Here is a 22,987-nt window from a genome sequence, read left to right as displayed (position 1 = left end):
TGATTGTGTATTGACTGTCCCCAAACTCAGATCCAAAACAGCGCTGTGATGCCAAAGCCCGACCATGAAATGGGATTTCATGATGCTTGCCAAGCCTGCGCTCTTTCATTCACACTTTAACCCCTTCGGCCCTGCTGCCAGACAATTGAGAGATCATGAAAGGCTGATTACATTGAAGCAGCAGAGTTAGCGTGATGTTTTATGGATGTCAGAATGACTATAGAACAACGTCAATGCAGCTGGTAGGGATTCAGTTATGTCCTCAAAGATTTTTAAGTAAATCAGACACCTGTCATAACAGGAAGTCTTCCAGTTGAAGAGTTGTCTGCTTACACCTGCAACATACCAGACTAACATAATCATACTTGTGAAAATGTAAATTGCTCTTGAGCTGCTGTCAAACTTTGGTGCCAGCAAATGACTCTATATCTCACTGTGACTTGAGGTGTGGATGTTTTTTTTCTGACATCCCACACCAGATGGGGGAGCTTTGCAGATTGAAGTTATTCAAAGTATTAAATATGAGGTTGTCATGGCTTTAAACCTGTTTATGTAAATATACATATTCCTTCACAATCCAAGCAAGTCTGGAAATAAACACAAGACCGTTTCACAAACTAATGATTGTACAAATTTAGACACTTTAGCTGATTAAGGTGTGCAAAGTTTAGTTTAAGGCTTTTAAAGTTATGTAGAAAACCTTAAAAGCTTTGCTTGGCTTGCTTAAGGTCCTAGTCACACAAGTCGGTGTCTTTCATCCAAACTACAGGTGACTACACAAAAGAAGTTTTTGGTGCCGCATCTTCTTTGTGACCAGTTTTACCCAGGAATACACATTTTTTAACCTCGACTGGGGTTATTAGGGGGTTGCGAACTGGTCTCTAAAGCTGTGTGACTGAGACTGGGAGAGGAAAACAAAATGGACACAGACATACACAAAAGCCAAATTTTGCTTCATAATGGACATGGAAAATCCTGCTACTGACATACAAAGTCTTGAATAATCAGGCCCCATCTTATCTTAATGACCTTGCAGTGAGAGCACTTCGCTCTCGCTCTGCAGGCCTACTTGTTGTTCCTAGAGTATTTAAAAGTAGAATTGGAGGCAGAGCCTTCAGTTTTCAGGCCCCTCTTCTATGCAACCAGCTTCCAATTTGCATTTCGGAGACAGACACTATCTGTACTGTTAAGATTAGTTTGCTAAAGCATATAGTTAGGGCTGGATCAGGTGACCCTGGATCCTCCCTTAGTTATGCTGCAATAGGTGTAGGCTGCTGGGGGATTCTCATGATGCACTGGGTGTTTCTCACTCACTATGTATTAACAGACCTCTCTGCACTGAATCATACTTGTTATTAACCTCTGTCTCTCTTCCACAGCATGTCTTTTATCCTGTCTTCCTTCTCTCACCCCAACCGGTCGCAGCAGATGGCCCCGCCCCTCCCTGAGCCTGGCTCTGCCAGAGGTTTCTTCCTGTTAAAAGGGAGTTTTTCCTTCCCACTGTCGCCAAAGTGCTTGCTCATAGAAGGGTCATATGATTTTAGGGTCTAGCTTACATAATAAAGTAACCTAAGGGGACTGCTGTTGTGATTTGTCGCTGTATAAATAAAATTGAATTCAATTGGACTTTTCAGTACAACCCAGTATGAAGTTGGATTTTTGCCAAGGCTAATGCCTGAGCACATTTATAAATTCCAGTGGTTAAGCATCAGTAGCACTTTAAGTGACACTATATTGCTGAAATGTTAGCTTTTTATTGATAATCAGACCAAGTGGCTTGTGATTTTCATGATGACAGTAGGCATATTTCCAGTGTAGCTAAGTTGCTCTTTATAATTCTAGTCTTGCAGTATGTGTGAAAGAGCGTTAAGCAATGAGCCAGGAAGCTGCTATACAGTTAGAGCAGTATAACCTTTTCTTGCTACGCCACCTGATAGCGGGCATTTTCTGTTTCAGTATTTTCAGCATTGTGGTGATGTACAGTTATAACCAGGGACACACTGAAAGAGTATTATCTTCCACAACAAGCAGGTAATGTTATTCTGGTTTTCATGTTCTGCACTGTTATTTTTGGGCTTCAACATGTTTGGATAGATTTGGAAAAAGCTCAACTTGCAATCAAGAATAAAATAGTTTTTTTTTGTATAGTTACATTTTCATTGAACCTCCATCACTGACAAATGGAGGAGCTACACACTCTTTGTTGCAGTCTGTCATATAATTAGAATATAAACAGAGGTGCTACATCAAGGCCCAATATAAGATAAATAAGAATTTTCTGGATTGGAAATCATGCAAAGCTGCTCTACTGGAGTCCTAGAATATAATTATGGATCTTAAATGGAGCATAATAGGTTGTCTTTAAAGCCTGCTTGGTCCCTCTCCCTGTGGCCATTCCTAGAGAGCAGAAAAGATGATGAGCTTTGGCTGTGGTAGCAGCTCACAGGCTGACGCGTGTCCTTCACCAAGTAGGTGACACGGTGCAGCGGCCTCTAACTGCATTAAAAAAAAGAAGCCTTATTCCATTTCTCTCCTCCCCAGAGCACTGACAAATCTGAGCTCTTGGTGGAAAGCTCACCTTGGGTTTGTGTGTATTTCTTTGTGCACGTTTGTGTGGTTGCACACATCTGAAATGTCCCCTAACTAAATTTTCTCGTGCCCTGAAAATGACTGTATTAATACTTGAGAGGTGTCCGCTTGTACCACTGTGACGAATGCATGTTAAACAGCACTCGGTGCAATTTAAAGCGGCTTCACATTAAAACTGCACCGAGGCCTTGTAAACCTGCAGAGTGGGTTACTATAATTGACTCCTGCAAACAGCAGAATTGAAATTAGCTGCATAATTGCAGAAACGGGCTGCTTTCCAGCACTGAGCTCTGATTTACAGCTGAAACCATGAAAAACCCTGCTACTGAGGCAGTAGCTGTCATGGCTCACAATGTCCTGGTGCTTGGCTGGAAAAACAAATCCCTCCCTCAGGTGTGTGTAGACATGCTGGAATGTATTCACCTGCTGTGTTTGTTATGTACAGTTGGTGGGTGGATGTAGAGGAGAGCACAGTGAAGATGGCTCTACATGTATGTGCTTCTGTGTTTGTTGAATTAATAATACCAGCCAGACCTCATGATTCGTAGACGGCACCAACCTGACAAGTGTTAGTGAAAGAGCGTTTGACGGGGAGAGAATGGCGTTCCCGACTCTGTGGATTATTGGAAAACAAGCTTGCGGTCTGAGACATGTAATACCACCCATAATTTTTTTGCATAAGATTCAGCAACAGGAAGATTGAAAGATATAAGATATAAGCTTTTTTGTCTCCTTATGTGGTTTTGTAGGTCCTCTGCAACTCTATGTTTTATTTTCTGCAGAGGTCAAGTCACTGAGCTTCCCTTCAGACACATGAAATATCAACAGATTTCCCAAATAGTTGTTATGTTTGGTTATGAGTAGATGTGTAACTCCATGAGGTTAGGGGTCAATTATCATAACAATTTTGAAAGCTATTTGCCCGTCTCATCTTTACTTTGAAAATTAAAATGTTATCTGGTTCCATCAATGTCGATTTTGGTAATTACATCAACCAATAATGTTAGCCCACAGATAAATAATTTGGACTCTAATTTTCTGAGATCTTGTGGAGATTTGAACCACAGAGTTGAAAAATCTGTTTTTGTTTTTCAATAAAGTATTATGACAACAAACCCTACAATACGAAGTTTAAAAAAAACCTAAAATATATATTTCACATTTAAATTATTTCAACTACAGTCTCAGATCGGAGGTACCCCGGCTGGAAATGTATCCTTGCATTTTCATATCTATTGATTTGTGTCAATGTACAAAATTGAGTGAATTACTTTTTAGGTCTACAATGAGAAAAAGTCCAAAAGAGACTAAGGTTGGGCGACTGGATGAATATATCGACCATCGATGATAGGCTGAGCCTTTCACCGACTGTTTTTACAAGAGCAATTTATTTATTTGCACATGAGCACATTTGCTTATAATGTTGGTTGAAGCTAAGAGAAGCAGTCAACTGAAAAAATAATAGCGCTGTTTTAACAGCACCCTCTGTGCGATTCATTTACTCAAACTCATAACAGAAAGAGAGAAAGGCAGTAGCCAATGTTGAGAAAAAAACAAAAGCATTTTATTTAAATTAAAAAAAAAAACACTGGTGGGGAGGGAAACAAAGATCATGGTTGTCAGCCGATTCCAAACTGCATACACACTGTTAATGCAGGTTTGTATACTTGAAGAAACAGATTACATGATAGGTGACCGTTTCACCTTTGGCATTGGGAACTTGTCCTCAGCACATGCTCCATAACACCACATAAACATTTAATAATACAACGATACTCTCGCCTCTTTTGAAACCAATTACCTCTAAGCCTAAGATCTTAATGCACTGAACTGAAACATCTCTGGAAGCAGTACCCACGGAGGTCGGTATTTACCATGCAATGCATAATTCAGACACACATATCTGCCAGTCAACTTAAAGTCATGTAATTTTTATGAGCAGGAACTCAACCGAATTCTGTTACATACACCGGAGACACGAGCTGGCTCTGGAAATATCCCTGGTAGGGTGAAAGGTCAGTCACTATAGTATTGTGTGGAGGTGGTTTTAAAGGTTAAGGGGTTTCTTGACTTTGAGCTGGAGATAAAGTGTTAAGAGAGAAGCAATGCGTCAAACAGCAGTTAGACTGCTGAAGACTGGCACGTGATTCATTTATAGATCTGTGCCCTGTGCATGACTTGCTTTGTGTAGCTTGCTCACATTCGCTGCTTTACCTGCTCTATCATGTTTTACATCATACCAGGCCTGCAGTGCTGCATCTAAATCAAGTGAAGGGAATTGGATTATTGCCTAAAATGTGATCTTTTATCTTTTTTTTACCTTTTTCTTGTACCTATCATCTCCTTAATATCCAATAGCTCATTTTATGTCCATTTTTTAATTATTATATATTTCAGACAGGAAAAATAATTTTATTCCACTTGTCCCTTATCAGCTCTCCATTAGGATCTTCACACTGAGTAAAATATTCCAGTCTTGTCTCAGCATACCTTAGGCACCATTTAATTCTCATTTCTCAGTGTAACATGAAATTAAAAAATGTGTTTTAGTTTAAACCCTGCTCATCCCCGCCTTTGAAGCTCGGATAGTATCGAGGGGTTGATGCATGTGCGTACAAAATAGAAGGTGAAACTGTAATTCAGTTTATTTTTCTGCATTTTGTGTTATTGTTCTTTTATTATTGTGGAAAAACTGTGCAGTTTTGCCTGTTATAGCATCTAAAAATGATTCAAATGAAGGGAACCTCACTAAAGCTGGGTATTACAGCTCAATACTTCAAAATGTATCTGTATATTGCACTAGGATCAACAAATTCTTGGCCCTGTGAGAAATTTACAATGGATTTGGTACTGAAGCAATTGCCTTTGCTTTGTCTCTATATATTAAGAGACACCGAGAGTATTATTCAGCACTTTGTTCTCAACTGTTGGTGTGAAATGTGCGCGACTGAATTAGGCTGACGGGATGTACTCTGTGCTGTAGCATCCGCTCAGAAGACAATCTGTGACTAGAAATGTTCATCCTTGGTCGCTTGTTTCCGAGGATGCTTGTTAAAACAATAACAACAGATCAGAAAGGCGTTAAAAACGAATAATACGTTTTAGGAGCGCTGTTTGTCTGCAGGCATTTTATACCTGTAGGTCTGAGCTGTTGCTTTAAAGTAGATCCCTGTGTGAACTCAACAATGTGTGTGAGGCTGGCTCTGCTTTACACAGCCTTGTGGATTGTACATATTGATTGGCTTCCACTTTCAGATCAAAGATGCAAAGAAGCGCAGAGGCCACATTAGGGATTACGGTATTTCTTTGCGAGCAAACATGAGTGATTTAGAGAGGCATAAAACAGACACATACTAATATCCCCTTCTCAATCTGCAAGGATTAATGACCAGAAGCTGTTGGCATGAGTTCAGCAATTAAATTGGATAGTGAACCCATCTTTTTAAGGATTATCTCATTTGGAGCTGCTGCTGTTCACATTCACATCCTCTCTTACCGCAGTACATCAGATAAGACTACTAATAGCAGAGTAAATCGACTCTTTCTCTCAAACAACATCATCACTTTCTGACAGCCTCGGAAAGAGAACTAAATATCATCTTAACATGATGAAACTCATGCTGCAACTTCCCAGCACTGACACGTAATCTGTGTTTCATGTGGGTAACGTAAGAGAGCAGGTGATACTTGAGGATTCCAGTAGCTGCTGGCACAGATAAGGTTTGGTTAAGGTCTGCAGGTCTGTGTAAGAGGATGGATTGCAACATGTCTCGCCATTTACCCAGGGAAAAGGGTTTCCTCTCCACCCTGTGGTTTATTAATAGCGAGCTGGTGGATGTCGGGCAGGCGACGCAGTGTTAGCGGTATTGACACGGTTAGTGTTTCACCTGTCACTGCTGCTGATAAGCTGTCATCAGAGCCAGCCTAATAGATTTTAGATGAGACTTTGGCACACAGTAAGTTGATGAATGCTACTAACTAAATTATTTTTAATATTTTTAATATAATTAAAAATAATTTAGTTGGCAATTATTCCAGTAAGGTTTTGGTCATTGGATATTAAGGAGATGATAGGTACAAGAAAAAGGTAAAAAAAAGATAAAAGATCACATTTTAGGCAATAATCCAATTCCCTTCACTTGATTTAGATGCAGCACTGCAGGCCTGGTATGATGTAAAACATGATAGAGCAGGTAAAGCAGCGAATGTGAGCAAGCTACACAAAGCAAGTCATGCACAGGGCACAGATCTATAAATGAATCACGTGCCAGTCTTCAGCAGTCTAACTGCTGTTTGACGCATTGCTTCTCTCTTAACACTTTATCTCCAGCTCAAAGTCAAGAAACCCCTTAACCTTTAAAACCACCTCCACACAATACTATAGTGACTGACCTTTCACCCTACCAGGGATATTTCCAGAGCCAGCTCGTGTCTCCGGTGTATGTAACAGAATTCGGTTGAGTTCCTGCTCATAAAAATTACATGACTTTAAGTTGACTGGCAGATATGTGTGTCTGAATTATGCATTGCATGGTAAATACCGACCTCCGTGGGTACTGCTTCCAGAGATGTTTCAGTTCAGTGCATTAAGATCTTAGGCTTAGAGGTAATTGGTTTCAAAAGAGGCGAGAGTATCGTTGTATTATTAAATGTTTATGTGGTGTTATGGAGCATGTGCTGAGGACAAGTTCCCAATGCCAAAGGTGAAACGGTCACCTATCATGTAATCTGTTTCTTCAAGTATACAAACCTGCATTAACAGTGTGTATGCAGTTTGGAATCGGCTGACAACCATGATCTTTGTTTCCCTCCCCACCAGTGTTTTTTTTTAATTTAAATAAAATGCTTTTGTTTTTTTCTCAACATTGGCTACTGCCTTTCTCTCTTTCTGTTATGAGTTTGAGTAAATGAATCGCACAGAGGGTGCTGTTAAAACAGCGCTATTATTTTTTCAGTTGACTGCTTCTCTTAGCTTCAACCAACATTATAAGCAAATGTGCTCATGTGCAAATAAATAAATTGCTCTTGTAAAAACAGTCGGTGAAAGGCTCAGCCTATCATCGATGGTCGATATATTCATCCAGTCGCCCAACCTTAGTCTCTTTTGGACTTTTTCTCATTGTAGACCTAAAAAGTAATTCACTCAATTTTGTACATTGACACAAATCAATAGATATGAAAATGCAAGGATACATTTCCAGCCGGGGTACCTCCGATCTGAGACTGTAGTTGAAATAATTTAAATGTGAAATATATATTTTAGGGTTTTTTTAAACTTCGTATTGTAGGGTTTGTTGTCATAATACTTTATTGAAAAACAAAAACAGATTTTTCAACTCTGTGGTTCAAATCTCCACAAGATCTCAGAAAATTAGAGTCCAAATTATTTATCTGTGGGCTAACATTATTGGTTGATGTAATTACCAAAATCGACATTGATGGAACCAGATAACATTTTAATTTTCAAAGTAAAGATGAGACGGGCAAATAGCTTTCAAAATTGTTATGATAATTGACCCCTAACCCCATGGAGTTACACATCTACTCATAACCAAACATAACAACTATTTGGGAAATCTGTTGATATTTCATGTGTCTGAAGGGAAGCTCAGTGACTTGACCTCTGCAGAAAATAAAACATAGAGTTGCAGAGGACCTACAAAACCACATAAGGAGACAAAAAAGCTTATATCTTATATCTTTCAATCTTCCTGTTGCTGAATCTTATGCAAAAAAATTATGGGTGGTATTACATGTCTCAGACCGCAAGCTTGTTTTCCAATAATCCACAGAGTCGGGAACGCCATTCTCTCCCCGTCAAACGCTCTTTCACTAACACTTGTCAGGTTGGTGCAGTCTACGAATCATGAGGTCTGGCTGGTATTATTAATTCAACAAACACAGAAGCACATACATGTAGAGCCATCTTCACTGTGCTCTCCTCTACATCCACCCACCAACTGTACATAACAAACACAGCAGGTGAATACATTCCAGCATGTCTACACACACCTGAGGGAGGGATTTGTTTTTCCAGCCAAGCACCAGGACATTGTGAGCCATGACAGCTACTGCCTCAGTAGCAGGGTTTTTCATGGTTTCAGCTGTAAATCAGAGCTCAGTGCTGGAAAGCAGCCCGTTTCTGCAATTATGCAGCTAATTTCAATTCTGCTGTTTGCAGGAGTCAATTATAGTAACCCACTCTGCAGGTTTACAAGGCCTCGGTGCAGTTTTAATGTGAAGCCGCTTTAAATTGCACCGAGTGCTGTTTAACATGCATTCGTCACAGTGGTACAAGCGGATGCCTCTCAAGTATTAACCCTCCTGCCATCCTTTAAAAAACTCACACCCATCACCCTAGGGACCATTCTCAGCCACGCCATAAAAAGACCATATATCCATATTTTATTCCACTTTAAATTAGCCAACCTTGTAAAACTACTTCTCCCTGAAATATTCATGTAAAGTTTTAATTATATTTTCGTTGTTTTAACCCTTCAAATCCCAGTGTTATTACATGAGCGCCCTGTGTTATAAGCCCCAAAAACCAAAAACTAAATATTTCCACAAAAAACCAGTTGAAGTAATATGTGATTGTCATTATAAGTAGGCCTTTAGATGGACCAAAGATTGGCACCAACATACATTTTGACCTGCCATTATTTTTTTTTGCATTTTTTTTGCAATTTAAAAATTAAAACTTCAAGGCCCTGAGTCTTCATTGACATCCAAGAAAAGAAGAAAAAATAAAATCATATGATGATAATTTGGGGTTGAAAAATAGCATTTATAATGGAAGTCAATGGGCAGAAAATGGTCCCCAGGGTGATGGGTGTGGGGATTTCTGCTGCTCAGCCATTTTAGGCTGATTTAAGGAATTCACACTGGAATATTAACATTGACAGGTAAAAACTATCCTGTGGCAAGTTTGGTTATATTCCACTGAACACAGTGGAAATGGCAGCCATTTAACACATAGCAGTGGCACAAAAAGGTCCCAAGAAGGCAGGAAGGTTAATACGGTCATTTTCAGGGCACGAGAAAATTTAGTTAGGGGACATTTCAGATGTGTGCAACCACACAAACGTGCACAAAGAAATACACACAAACCCAAGGTGAGCTTTCCACCAAGAGCTCAGATTTGTCAGTGCTCTGGGGAGGAGAGAAATGGAATAAGGCTTCTTTTTTTTAATGCAGTTAGAGGCCGCTGCACCGTGTCACCTACTTGGTGAAGGACACGCGTCAGCCTGTGAGCTGCTACCACAGCCAAAGCTCATCATCTTTTCTGCTCTCTAGGAATGGCCACAGGGAGAGGGACCAAGCAGGCTTTAAAGACAACCTATTATGCTCCATTTAAGATCCATAATTATATTCTAGGACTCCAGTAGAGCAGCTTTGCATGATTTCCAATCCAGAAAATTCTTATTTATCTTATATTGGGCCTTGATGTAGCACCTCTGTTTACCGTAGTAATTAGAAGTTCATAAACACTGAAACATACTTTTATTCATCCAATCCATTCATTGATTTGTTGTATTCATTACTGATGGTGGTGGTGTAATTCTACAAATCCACAGTTTGTTTTAAACCAGTGTTTTTGCTAGATCACAATTGGATCTTAAAACTTTGTAGCTTTCACCAAACTACCATGCTTTAATCAGGCAGGTCCAGGTGTCTAACTAGCATGGTCATCATTAGCACATGGCTAAATATCAATTTATTTAAGCTAGATCTTTGCATATATTTGTACACGTGGTGTTTACACGAGCACAAATAGTGATGCCTGCAAAAGTTGTTCACAGATCCTGACCGAAAGAGGATTTTTCAGACCAATACAAATACCGATATTTGATGATTTAAAAATCTAAAATATCAGCCGATATTTTTTCTTTCAGGCGCACAAAACAGATTTACCCTAAAATGTATTATTTATGACTTCTTACAATGACAATGCAGTTTTAAAATAGTCTTGTTTTTCTTGTTATTGTTTGTTGCATTCAAAACGCAACAGATTTTTATAACAATAATGTTATAGAGTGCCCCCTGGTGGACGTACTATGCAACATCAACAATCATAGCCTCGATAAAAGATGTTTGTACGTTCTTTTTTTCTACATTTTCATTTATGAACCATTATAAATGCCAATATAAATTTATGAGGAAATAGTTCATATCATCACCGCCAATATATCTGTCAGACTCTATTTGCTAATATACAATATGTTCCATCAGCTGACTATAGTAATGACGTTATCCCCCCTCTTTGCAGCAGTCATCAACTTCCTTCCCTGACTTCCATGCACAAAGCTGCTGCACCTTATATAACCTTTACAACATCTCTTCCGGGAAACAAACGCTCTTTGAATATGTCTGTGATTGCTCAACAGCAGCTCATTGTAAGCCGGTATTGTGACACAAGAAGATCGAGCCTCGATATGAGACGGTGAACTGTGGATTTGGTCTTTGTGGTTTCAGAACCATTTTGGCTCTATTAGCAGGTCAGTTTACTGACCTAATAAATCTACCAGTTTGTTATGAGTGTCATCTTATAACTGTGACCGCAAAGGGGTACTCATACAATTTGTTTATCCAACAGTGGAACTCACAAAAGATCCGTGGAGGATATTATACCATTTTGTCATTAATCCCTTTCAGCCTACGTGTTGCAGACCATAATTTGTCTTTAATTAAAAGTTTTCCACTGGTTTTATGTCTCCATAATGCCAAAATACAAATTTCAAATGTGCACCAACTACTGATACCCCTGGGATAAGTCCCCACCCTCTGAGCTGAACGGTATATATGACTAAAACAGAGTGATCTTATTAAAGAGCACGTATTTAATATGTCAGTATAATTTCTCACGCAGTAAACTAAACTGCTCCCTTGCCATCTCAAGTAGAACACAACTGGGTAAGATACGCGTAGAATGATAATGTACAGTATCCGGTATTGCTAAAATGAACTGGAGTGAGGAGGAATGTTTATTGCTCTTGGGGTTTATGATCGCACCGATTCAAAGGAGCATTAAATTATGTTTTCATGTTGCTTGTGGATTGCTTATTTTGTGATATTTGTACCACCACAATAGCTGGCAATCATGCCACTGCATGTGCCTCGCAAGGTTTTATTGGGTTCATCCTCACATCTCAGCACGAGTTTCATCGTTTTTTTTTCCTTTTTTATTTGGAGATGTGAGAAGCTATGATTCACGGCGGACAGTTCTCATTACGCAGCTGCAGTGCAATATCCACTGTGTTAAGAAGCAAGGAAAGTGGTTTGGTTAAGGGGAGGAAAAACAATAATTTGGTCTTCCTGCATCAGTGCGGATTTGTTATTTGTTGCTGCTCAGTGAGATTTTAGATTTTGGCTTGACCCGACACATTTCTCAACTGGCTGAGCAGAAAAGCACCACTTTAGCAGCTCTGTTGTAATCTTTCCATGCCGCTTTGGACACTTTCCGATGTCGCGCACGCCTCAGTGGGCACCGATCTGTAAGAGTGGGCTCGGTAGACAGCAGCTTCATGTCGGGGAGGGTTGTAATAAAAGAATGTGACACAGGCGCGGCCTACGGGGTGCACGGTGGCAGCAGGTGGGGTGGCTAATGACAGATCCACTCGAGCGGGTGCCATTGAGCCTCACGTCCAACTGTAACTGCTCGGCTGACGTTGAAAGCCTCATATAACCACTGGCGCAGGGTGTGGGTTTGAAATCTGTGTGGCGTCTGGGCCAGTTATTTGTTTTCAACAGTTTCTCAGTAATGCTGCCTGGTTGTTCTTCATATGGCAGCAGCACAGTTTGATTAAAATTATGGCCTGCTGCTCGGTTTTTATTATGGCTTCGGGAAAGTTCTGTACTTGGATGCGTCATTAAAAGTAGTGCTGAGTCATACACCTCTCCTCTGTTTACGGCTGTGGAAAAAGGGGGAAGAAAAAAGTTCAGAAATACATTAAGCTCGCCAATTCTTCCTCTGTCTCTTCCACATCTCCCCAAATGACTGTGCTACCTCATTGAACACGAGATATTTTGTTAGCTAAGATAGAAGCAAACAAATAGCGAACCCACTGGGGTTCACTAAACATTAGAGTGGCTATATTACCGCACTTTGCCCTGTTGTGGAAATTGTTTTTTTTTGTTTTTCTGCCACAATTTGAAGGGAAGTAAGCTTTTTCTCCTGGACCATATTTGCCTGTGATTGATGGCAGGTGGATGCGGTGCACCCCACACAGTCCAGTTCCCCACTGATACAGACCATCTGGGCTGTGTGGGGTGCACCGCATCCACCTGGATGCGGGGTAGTGCCAGGTAGTGCAGCCCAGTGTCATTGCAGCCACGCGTTATGGTTTAGACCAGTCCCAGGATGTTAGGAGAATCACTTTACAGACGGGGGCGTAGAAGAGAGAAAACACTTTGTTTGCTGTGCAGGAAAAAGAAGGAGCTGAGTGTGCATATTCTGATTCTGGCATTTTTATTGTTGCATCATTATGATTTGTGTGCAAGGGAAGCCATTTCTCTTATATGACTGCAAAGTAAAGCCTGCATGAGCAAACTCTGCTACATAATCTGCTGCTGCTGTGCTTTGAAAGTAAGCCCCATGACAAACCCTGCACCCACTACGTCTCTTATGTCCTCTAAAGACCATTCTTAACTGATCTGAACTGACAACCAGCAGGCAGATTCTCCCTAAATCAGGATGTTGGGTATACCTGCTGCCTAAATATTGTTTTGGTCAGTGGTGCACTGGGCTCAGTTTCTGCTTTTCTGCATCCAATAATGCATAAAGCATAAAGCAGTCATTTTTTCTGCCATTTTACCAATATACTGTAGCGACACTGCATTCCCTGCATTGCGACTTAATGGGATTCTTTCTTCTTATCTTGAGCTAAATGTACTCCTGATTAAGAATTTTTTGTCTTATTGTAATGACTTCCGACTAAAAAGGCTTAATGTACCATTTTCCCGTCCTCCTTCAATTTCATTTCCTCTTGAAATTGTGCTTATTTGCTTGCAGTTCTTAGTACATTTTTCTGAAACTCTCTGACTACTGCTTCGAGTTTTCCATCACGACCGAAACTCTCAGCAGCCTTCAAACAGGCGGGATCGTCGCTGCCTGGTGTGACAAGTTCTTTTTTTTTCTTTCAAATATATATTGAAAGAAGATTTATAGTTTGTTTTAGAATAATTTCTTGACACCTTGCAGTGTACTTTTGGCAGGCTGTGGGTTGCGTCACGGAAAAGAAGAGAAAAAAAAAGCACGTCTGCTCTCTGTTATTTACATTGCTCTTTTTGTCAAGAGACGCTAATCTTTGTTATAAGATCTGTGTTGCGTGTCATGTGTGGTTGTTTAAAGGTAAGTGCTTTTCATCTAAATAATGTTTAGAGAGAAGAAGTGGGAGCACGGTGTGCTTGCTTTTAGCAAGATAATGTGACATTATTGTAAAGATCACGAGAAATGATTTCCCTTCCATGTATGTATTTGGACTGTGTGGTGCTCTTAGTTTTCAAGATCAATTGCGCCCTCTAGTGTCTACTTTCATGCATGCAACTGATGGTGGCACAAAAAGAAAAGCCTCACTGTATCCTAGAGGTCATGGCTGTGTTTGTTTCATAGAAGATGCTCTTTCACTTTGATTTTTGAAAGTTTCTAATATATATAAATATATAGAATTATAGAATTCATCAAACAAGCTGATTATACTTCTAAGTCCACTTTTTTCTCTCCCCTATTTCTGTTTTTTTAAATGTTTTTCTAATTTAATGATATACGGCCAACACTAATGGTATGCCAGCAGTTAATTTTATGACTCTCTCTCTTTATGCATGTATAACAAGGACTGATGGAGGACTAGAACTCATAGTACTGCAACTTATGTCCTAATCAAGGGAAAGAGGCTTGAAAATATCTTACTGTGAGATGTGATGAACGATGCTTATCGAGTTTGTCCTGTTTCTGGCACTGATAACATTTTAAAAAAGTGAGCAGTGTATAGTAAATGTTGGCTTTGTCTAACTTGCACAGTTTTGCTGCCACTTAGTGGACGATGTGAAAACTGAGCCATAGCAAAAGTAATACATATTGCATAGCATTTGGATGGCTGTGGCTCAGGAGGTAAAAGCAGCCACAGCTGCTGAATTAAACTAGTTTAAAGCTGTATGAGATCCAGTGTGTAGGTTTTTTATTAACACAGTGAAAAGAACATTTTTTAAAAATAGTTTAGTTTTAATTAAACACAATGTAAAAGTGATGAGTCTCTTACTTTCTCACATTCATTCCTTAAGCGATAGAAAAGCCTAGCACAAATTAAACAATGATAAATAAGTATAGTTTTGTTCTCTGGTTTTCTCATCAGTATTACATCATGGCCAGAAATAAAACTACACCTGCATACATTATTTATTCCAATAATGTCCAAACTCGAGTAAAGTTAGAGGAGCTGATCCAGCCATCAGTCTAAACCGATGGTGGACCAAGTGAATAATTGACATTGTGTCCTTAATATTAACTTCATTATTATGATTGTTGACAAATTATTCTGTGCAAATTGCACTTGGTCTAAAAACTCCAGTGGCTTAGATACGGCTGCTTAAACATTGACAGAGCACGAATAAGTCTCTCATAAAATCAGCAAAGACCCACTGTAAATGTTCTGTGTTATCAGTACACCAGCAAATATTGCCTAATGTTTATCCCCAGTACATGTTGTGTTTACAAGAAATATGCAGCTAATTAGATCTGAGATGTGGTGGAAACATCGAGTAATTGTGTAATTCTGTTGATGCATGTTGCAGATTTCAAACAGTTGCATGTTTTTAGCTTGAAGAAAAGAAAACATAGCGCTCACTCTTGGTAATAAAATGCAACATACAAAATGTCCATGAAGACATTTCCAACCAACACGTTCTCACTCCCAAAGCGTAACATTTTACGCTAGGTACGCTTTCAGCCATCCAACTCGTCCCTATATTACAAGTTCCAAAAAATGAAGACACGTGAGAACTGTTTAGAAATAATCTACACATGTGCGTTTATTTTACTTAGATTGCTTTGGAAAACACTATCTAACACGATTAACGGGGTGGTTAAGATTAGGGATAAGGCTATGGTTAGTGCTGGAATACACGGTTGGAACCTGTGTTACCGCTGGAGCGTCATTCTATTCGATTTCATCCACAATCCGGCGCGTATCATAGGAACGCGGAAGGTCACCTTTTGTGTTGCCATGGAACGCCTCGAGACGTGACACATTGTCAGTATATTACGGGTCGGGAGTGAGAAGCTGTTCCAACACATTCATCAGTACTTAAAATTAACCGATAAAACTGCAGTAGTCAAAGTGCTGCTGTCTTTCTTTGAGTACATCTCGTTTAAATGCATTGTATGGGAACCTTCAATGGATAAAGCAAGAATGAACTCCATGAAGTGTGAGCTCCACAGTTCATGGAGTTCAGTAAGCAGAGAATTCACTTAATATATTGTACGTGTTTATGACCCTTTTTCCAAGTACAACACAAAGCTGTACATATTTGAGCTTACTACATTTACCATAAAAGACTTGCGACTGGCCCCTCCCCCTACAACAACAACAACAATCTTTATTTATAGAGCACATTTAAAAGCCTTGGGCATACCAAAGTGCTTTACATAAAACAATAAAAGGTTCAAACATTGATAACGGATAAAAAAAATAAAAAATAACGAGTTATGTTCATAGATAAAAGCTACCAATAAGAATGACTACAGCACATGGGTAATAGCAAGATAAAAGCTGTACCACCATAATAAAAGACACCAATAGAAAGATAGGAGGGAATTAATACAAGAGGTCAATAGGTCACAGCAACCAAACAAACAAACAAACAAACCAGCAATTAAAAGGTGGAGAAGGCAAGTTTAAAAAGATATGTTTTAAGCTGTGATTTAAAAGAATGAATAGAATCAGATGCCCGGATGCCAATCGGGAGATTGTTCCACAGCACAGGTGCAACAAGAGCAAACGATCGATCACCTCTAGTCTTAAGTCGAGATCTGGGCTGAGCCAGCAGTAACTGTGACGATGACCTTAAAGCCCTAGCAGGAGCATAAGGGTTTAAAAGGTCCTTAAGGTAGCTGGGTGCAGTGTTGTTAGTAATTTTAAAAGTAAACAACTACTTTAAGTGTGTACTGGTAGAGGTAGATGGCGTAGTTCTGCTGGAGGTTTCTTCCTGTAAAAGGGTGTTTTTCCTTCCCATTGTCGTCAAGGGCTTCATTAAAGTCGGCCATTAGATTGGTAAGGTTTGTCTGTGTTATTGTGGAGCTTCTCTACCTTACAATGTAAAGCCTTAAGATGACTGCTGTTGTGATTTGGCACTATATAAATAAAATTGTAAAAAAAATAATGGAACTGATTTAAACTGACTTAGTAGAGTGATATCATTTGAATGAATCAATTACCAGTTACCTAATCTGTACAAAAAGGCCAAAAAAAACCCCCATCATAACCTTTTTTAAAAATGTTTGGAGCTGAGTTTCAGTCAGGTTCCCTCTGGTATTTCATTTATTCTGTGCACGCTGTGTTGATGGGTTGCACGCACCTCCTGTTTTGGTCCACCTGCAGCCACCTCTTCAGACCTCAACCTGTCTGATTCATCGCTCTCATCTCGCTTCAGTTACTGTTTGCAAGCTTCCTGCAGCTACGGCTCAAGTGCAATTTGCATTTGCCTTTTCCCACCCTTAGTTCAGAAGATAGTGAGGCTATGGCTCGCCAGCCTGTGCTGAGTCACAAACACCTACAGCCTTCCAGGATTTCTTTTAACGAAGCGCTCTATATGCACAGTTTGATCAACAGGAAACAACGGGAGGAAGGAAGCAGGGAAGAAGGAAAGAAAAGCAACAGGAGAACCATATCAAACGTGTGTGCGTGTAGGCAGCAGAGCACCTGCCTGCTTTAGATGGTGAAGTGTTGATTTCTTGAAGTTACAGGGGGATTGCGTGCTGTTTTGAACAGTAGTCCTTGGATTTGACCAGGCCTCGTTGTTACCAGAGAGCTCTGTAAACTTCAAATTCCAACTTCGTTCCAGTTACGAAGCACTTATGCTGCTATTGCACTTTCTCTCTCCAAACCCATGTAGCTAATCAGATTGTTTTTAGATTGTTTTCCTCAAGTGGTGTGGAATATGCCTCAGCATATGCGGGGATGATTCACCCCAGAGACATTTGATTATTTCATCCTATTCTCTGGAGTGTCCAATTTAATGAAAAGTCATTACTGCTCCAACATAATTAGGATACCCTTTGAAGAGCCATGCTCAGCTGGTTTGGACCAATCTTCAAACTGGGTTTGAAGATAGAGTTCATATTGGGTGTCTATACTTTACTATAATGCAATTTTACTTTGTTAACTAGCTTTCATTCACACACATTATACATGCATATATTCCAGCATTTCAAATTATGAGGTCAGTGAATGCACAAATAATCTTTATGAGCCGAACGCTCGTGTTCTCTAATAATCAGGCTCTTTAAACGCTCGGTTTATGACTGCTACTCCTGGATCTGTATGATGAGGGGATATACTGTTTATGGCTGTCTCAGGAACAGAAGCCCCGCCCATCTGCTGTTCAAATATGCTGTTTGCAAGGAGCAACCAGATAAATAACAGTTATTGTCAACTGAGAATCATACAAAACCACATTAGTAGAGTTCAAGGATAAAAACACGAAGGTGGAAATAAGCATAATGTTTCCACTTTAACTGTCAAACACTGCAGTGGTAAGCATCCAGTGGGTGCTGTGGTTGTCTGAAAATGGTCATATTAATGAAGTTAAATGAAGGCAGTAAGTTATCGTACTGTATGTAGCCACAGTAATGCTGAGCCTGTTTAAAATCACTGTTCCCTGACCCCAGTGGAGGAAAATATAGCATGACAAATAGCATAAATGCTTTTGCTGAGTATGAAATAGGGAGGTGGTTGGTAATCTAATGCTGCAGTAAATGCTGGTCAGATTCCTTCAGGAGAACATTTACTAAAGAAATGGACTCTGCGTTGGTGATTTAAAAGTCCTCGAACCTCAGATTAGCTACAGACACTCATTTGTCTGTTTCTTTTTGTGTAGATTACATAAATACTTGGTTTTGAGAGTGCGTTTGCTAAAGGTGGAAGTTAAACTGCACTTTAACTTCTGTCTGAAAGAGGCCTCTGAGCAACAAAGAACACACAGCAGGAAGGAAGCAGGTTAATGGAGTGGGTGCAAATTGGTACTTGATTGCTGTGGTTGGCTGTTCTTTCTTTTTTTTTCCTGAATTGGACTGCTGTCACACAGTTCATGAAATGAATTGCGTGTGGGTGGCATAGGGAGCGGAAGTATTTTTCATTCTATTTTCCTCTTTTGATGTGTCACATCAGGCAAAGCATCTCTGCTGTATTTTTTTTCACATGTTCCAAGCAAAGGATGAGAATAAAAGAGATGTGGGCCTCAGCGTTTTTCTGACCTGTTGACCGTCTCCGTAATCCTGAAGATCTGCCACGAAGTCAGCCTGACTCTGCCACGTAAGCGGGTGCAGGATCAGTGCTGAAGAGGCAATTACTTTATTTTTCAGGGTGGATAAAGGCATGGAAGTAGGAGACTTTATTCAGTGTTATGAGTACTGAATCAGTATTGCATCAGAAACCATTCTTATATACATACCATGCTGTTATCTCTCATAAAAGAGAGTTTTCTGCTATACCTCGGTTGTAGTAGTTGGGCTACGTTACATTAAAACTGCTCTGTCATTAATCTATAAAATGGGTGTCAGCATTTGCAACGAGAAGACTTTAAATTATGCACAAGCAACGTTGCACATAATTTAAATATTTACACCAGCCACCAGCCTGAGAGATCAGCTCTAACTTACTGCCGTGGACACAGCGTGGTTTTCTCCTCCCATTCCCAGCAGGAGATGTAGTTAAAAGGCAGCTAGCGAGGAAAAATGGCTATCTACAGTATGAGCTCTCTCGCCTCCCTCCAGCTTTACCCTCCCCGTGTGAGGAAAGGTCTGTTGAAAAGAGCGGCGGCAAACACTCTCCACAGCATGCTTCTGCCTTTCTCTCATAGCGCTCAATTAATCTAGGTGCTCAAGTGGTACAAAGTAGCTTTTGCAGTGCAGAGATCAGCCAGCAAGCTCTCACTTCATAGTGGGAACACTAGAGGAGGGAGGGGGTCTGCAGAGCGTGCGCGTCAAAATTCAAAACTCAACAGAGGCACGCATGTTTTACTCCCACTCTGCTCTACGTACAGCCCACCTAACACGGTGAATATAAAGGAGAAGTTTGGACCGGAGACCAGATTTTACTTTATTTTCTCCTAATGTGAGGATCCCAGCATATCACTGGATTTTTTTCCCTCCGTTTTCACTCTCAAGCCGACCCAGTTGTGGGAGGGAAAGTGTGCGAAATCTAGCAGGACTTCTAGATCACTAAGCGAGAAAGTCTAGAGGGCATCATGGGAGCTTTAATGGTCATCTTCTCTCTTCAGCCAAAACAAAGACGCAAGACAGGTACGCAAGACTGAAGATCTGTAAATAACGAAACTAATTGCCCAACCAGTAAAGTAATGATTACTCTTTCACTGTATGATGTATTTCATACAGATGGTGTGTGTTTGTGCATATGTGTGTGTGTGTTGTGGAAGTTTCCTGTTAATCTTGTGTTTTCCTTTTAATCTCAAATGAATTCACGGTGCCACACCAGCAGTCCATGAAATTGACTCGAAATTCGCCGCATTTCAGTAAACGTTTGAGGCTGAACTCCACAAACTTGCTCGAGTTTTTCATTTGCTTTTCACCCGGTATTGATTTTACCGTGACAGCACACAGACACACCCACACACACCCACACACACACACACACACACACACACAGCATGCCACATGCGACTCCCTGCCAACGCAGTCGCACAAGCTTATGTTACAACGTCGTATCCCTCCAATAATGTGCTGATCAGCGTCACTGTCACAGCTTGTCACTGTAACAAAACAAAAGGAAGTCCAGTCTTTATTAAAGAACAATGAAATATTCAGTGGGTGGCCAGTGGACAATAACTGACAGAGGTTATATTTAGTGGTGTAGTGGGAGAGAGACAGAATGGATGACATGTAAAGTATAGAAAGTCATATTTCACTTGGGTATTGTTGGAGGGCTTGAAAGCAAAATGAATGAGGGGCTCTATGTAACTCTCTCAAGCAATAGATCACAGAGTGTGCTCTGTAAGCACATTTTATAGAGACCTAGAAAGGAGAACATGGGATCCAGATACACACAATCTTGCAGGAGATTTCTTGCATATATTGTGCCATATGCTTGCTGTACATGTATACAGTGTTTATAGCTTTTGGAAATTAACACAGAGCTGAGATTTTTCAAAATAGACTGCTGTGCCTGTCGATGATGGTTGTTAGTAGACTGTGATGATAAACGTAGAATATAAAATTATTATGAAAGAGTGGATTCATGGTGTCAGACAGCAGTTAAATGGGTTTTCACACTCTTAGCTTGCTGTGTTGGTAAAATCGGTTCTAATTGGCTAACTGAGCAGTTAACTGCTTACAAATTAACTTCCTAGGTTGGTTGCAAATACAGATGCACTGATTTCAGATTTAACAGATGATACTGACCTTTTCTGATCGTAATTGATTTTCCAAGATTATAACTGTTTATAAATTCACCTTTTCCACAATTTTCCTTGTGCGTTCTTTGATTGTTTGCTAATACTGAGCTTGCTAGCTCGTGGCTAGCTCTGTGCTCTTGCTAGCTTTAGCGTTATCCGCTTTTCCTTTATTAGTGTCTTTAAAATGTTCAGCTTGGTAAATGTTGTTTAAGTTTCTCCTTAGGTTTGTTGCTAAATACTTTTTCATGGTGGTCTCCTTGTGGTTTACTTTTAAAAACACTTGTCCTCACTCACAGCGAACAGCTGCTAACGTGTGGCAGTGAGTCTGGGTGCGAGTATTAGCCTGCCCCGCTGTGCATGTGCGTAAAACAGACTGGTACATAATTATATATTGTATGTGAGGTTGACAGCTGGTCACCGGTCAGGCCTGAGCACTGGAAATCATCCAATTCATGTCCTTGGCTATTCAGTCAGTGAATCTCTTAACACGTCCTCATCAGTTGGCGATCCATCTGTAAGACACAGAAATGTTTGTGCTGCAATGTAGTTACACAAACCTACTCATTTTGTAACAATCTATGATTCACAGTTAACCTGTTCATATACATACCATACCATCACGTACCACACACGTGCCGTCATCGGTTTAGACTCAAATTGGGGCTGTAAATTTTAAAATTAACATCATGTCATATTGAAAAAGAAACTAGCGACTGAGACACTTATCAGGAATTCTACTGAAGTTATGGATCAAGTGAGCAGATCTTTTTGCAGCCAGAGAAGGAACCCCCCCTTCTGGCCATTAGGAAAATTGCAAATTCAAAGCATTTCGGCATTAGCCTCTCAGACTGTAGCGGCATCTTTTACAACAATGAACCTTGAAGAGCAGCCTGTTAACTGTCCTTATTGTCAGAATTAGTTGGAGTATATGAACATGCTGCTTAACACACACTTCTTCTTCAGGCTATTTTCTTTTATTAAAAAATAAAAAATATTCATCAGAAGTTTTTTTTTAAAAAATCTAACTGTTATTTATGCGAGGAAGCTTGACAGGTCCTTTCTAACATGCTTAAATGTTCTGGGAAGTTGTGTATTGATCTCTTAATTAGTTTATCAAGTGATTAGTATTTGTATTCTAATAGAATAATTTGTTTTGCTTCTGGAAAACGAATATTTGGTAGATGTACAACAGTATAGCAATACATTAGTATCGTTACATCAGCATGATGTATAAATAAGATGTCATTTACCATTGTTAGCAGCCAATACTTTACTAGTACTGTATGTCACACCAAATGTTGAGAAACTAAGAAACAAATTTCAACCAAAACCTGGAAAAACAAAATCAGTATTGGCACTGAGCAGATTTTAATTTTAAATACTGGTATCCAGAGTTTCACAAATGTGCATCCTTAATATTTGCTGCTGTTCTGTTCTGTGGACTTTCAGTTGTTGATCAGCAAACTGAAAAAAGAGAAAAGAATAATGGATGCCTCCTTCAGAAAGAAAGTGAAAAACAAAACTACGGCTCTTACATAATCGAACAAAGCAAACCCTTTTAAACCCTTTGTTTATTCTGCAAATCCAGCTGAAACCAGTTCCACTGCTGACATTTCTGTTTCCTCAAATCATGCAACATACTGATTCATACCATAGAAGGTCTTTATATAAAGACAACATAAAAAAGATGCTCTGTCCGAGAGACCTCGGTGCTATTACACTACCCACTTTAGTATTTTCCATTAATTTTCATAGCTCCACTCATCGGCATGAT

General features: G+C 39.8%; 1 protein-coding gene across 6 annotated transcripts in view; it reads left to right on the top strand.

Annotated features, from left to right (window-relative positions):
• The window catches only part of kcnip4a (potassium voltage-gated channel interacting protein 4a), a 165,674-nt gene that overhangs the window by 75,574 nt on the left and 67,113 nt on the right, over positions 1-22,987 (top strand). The window contains exon 1 of one of the 6 annotated variants that reach the window (XM_085451446.1): positions 19,608-20,104. The exons of the other annotated variants lie outside the window; for them this stretch is intronic. Coding sequence (XP_085307572.1) covers positions 20,050-20,104 — 55 coding nt within the window. The 5' untranslated portion in view covers positions 19,608-20,049. Of the gene's footprint in view, positions 1-19,607; positions 20,105-22,987 lie in introns of those variants that run through there. 6 annotated transcript variants of the gene reach the window in all.

The sequence above is a fragment of the Copadichromis virginalis genome, linkage group LG3 (assembly GCF_057382275.1).
Source record: "Copadichromis virginalis isolate Kocher_CV1m ecotype Utaka linkage group LG3, C_Virginalis_male_GT1.1, whole genome shotgun sequence".
Classification (NCBI taxonomy): Eukaryota; Metazoa; Chordata; class Actinopteri; order Cichliformes; family Cichlidae; genus Copadichromis; species Copadichromis virginalis.
This window is presented reverse-complemented; position numbering and strand designations above follow the sequence as displayed.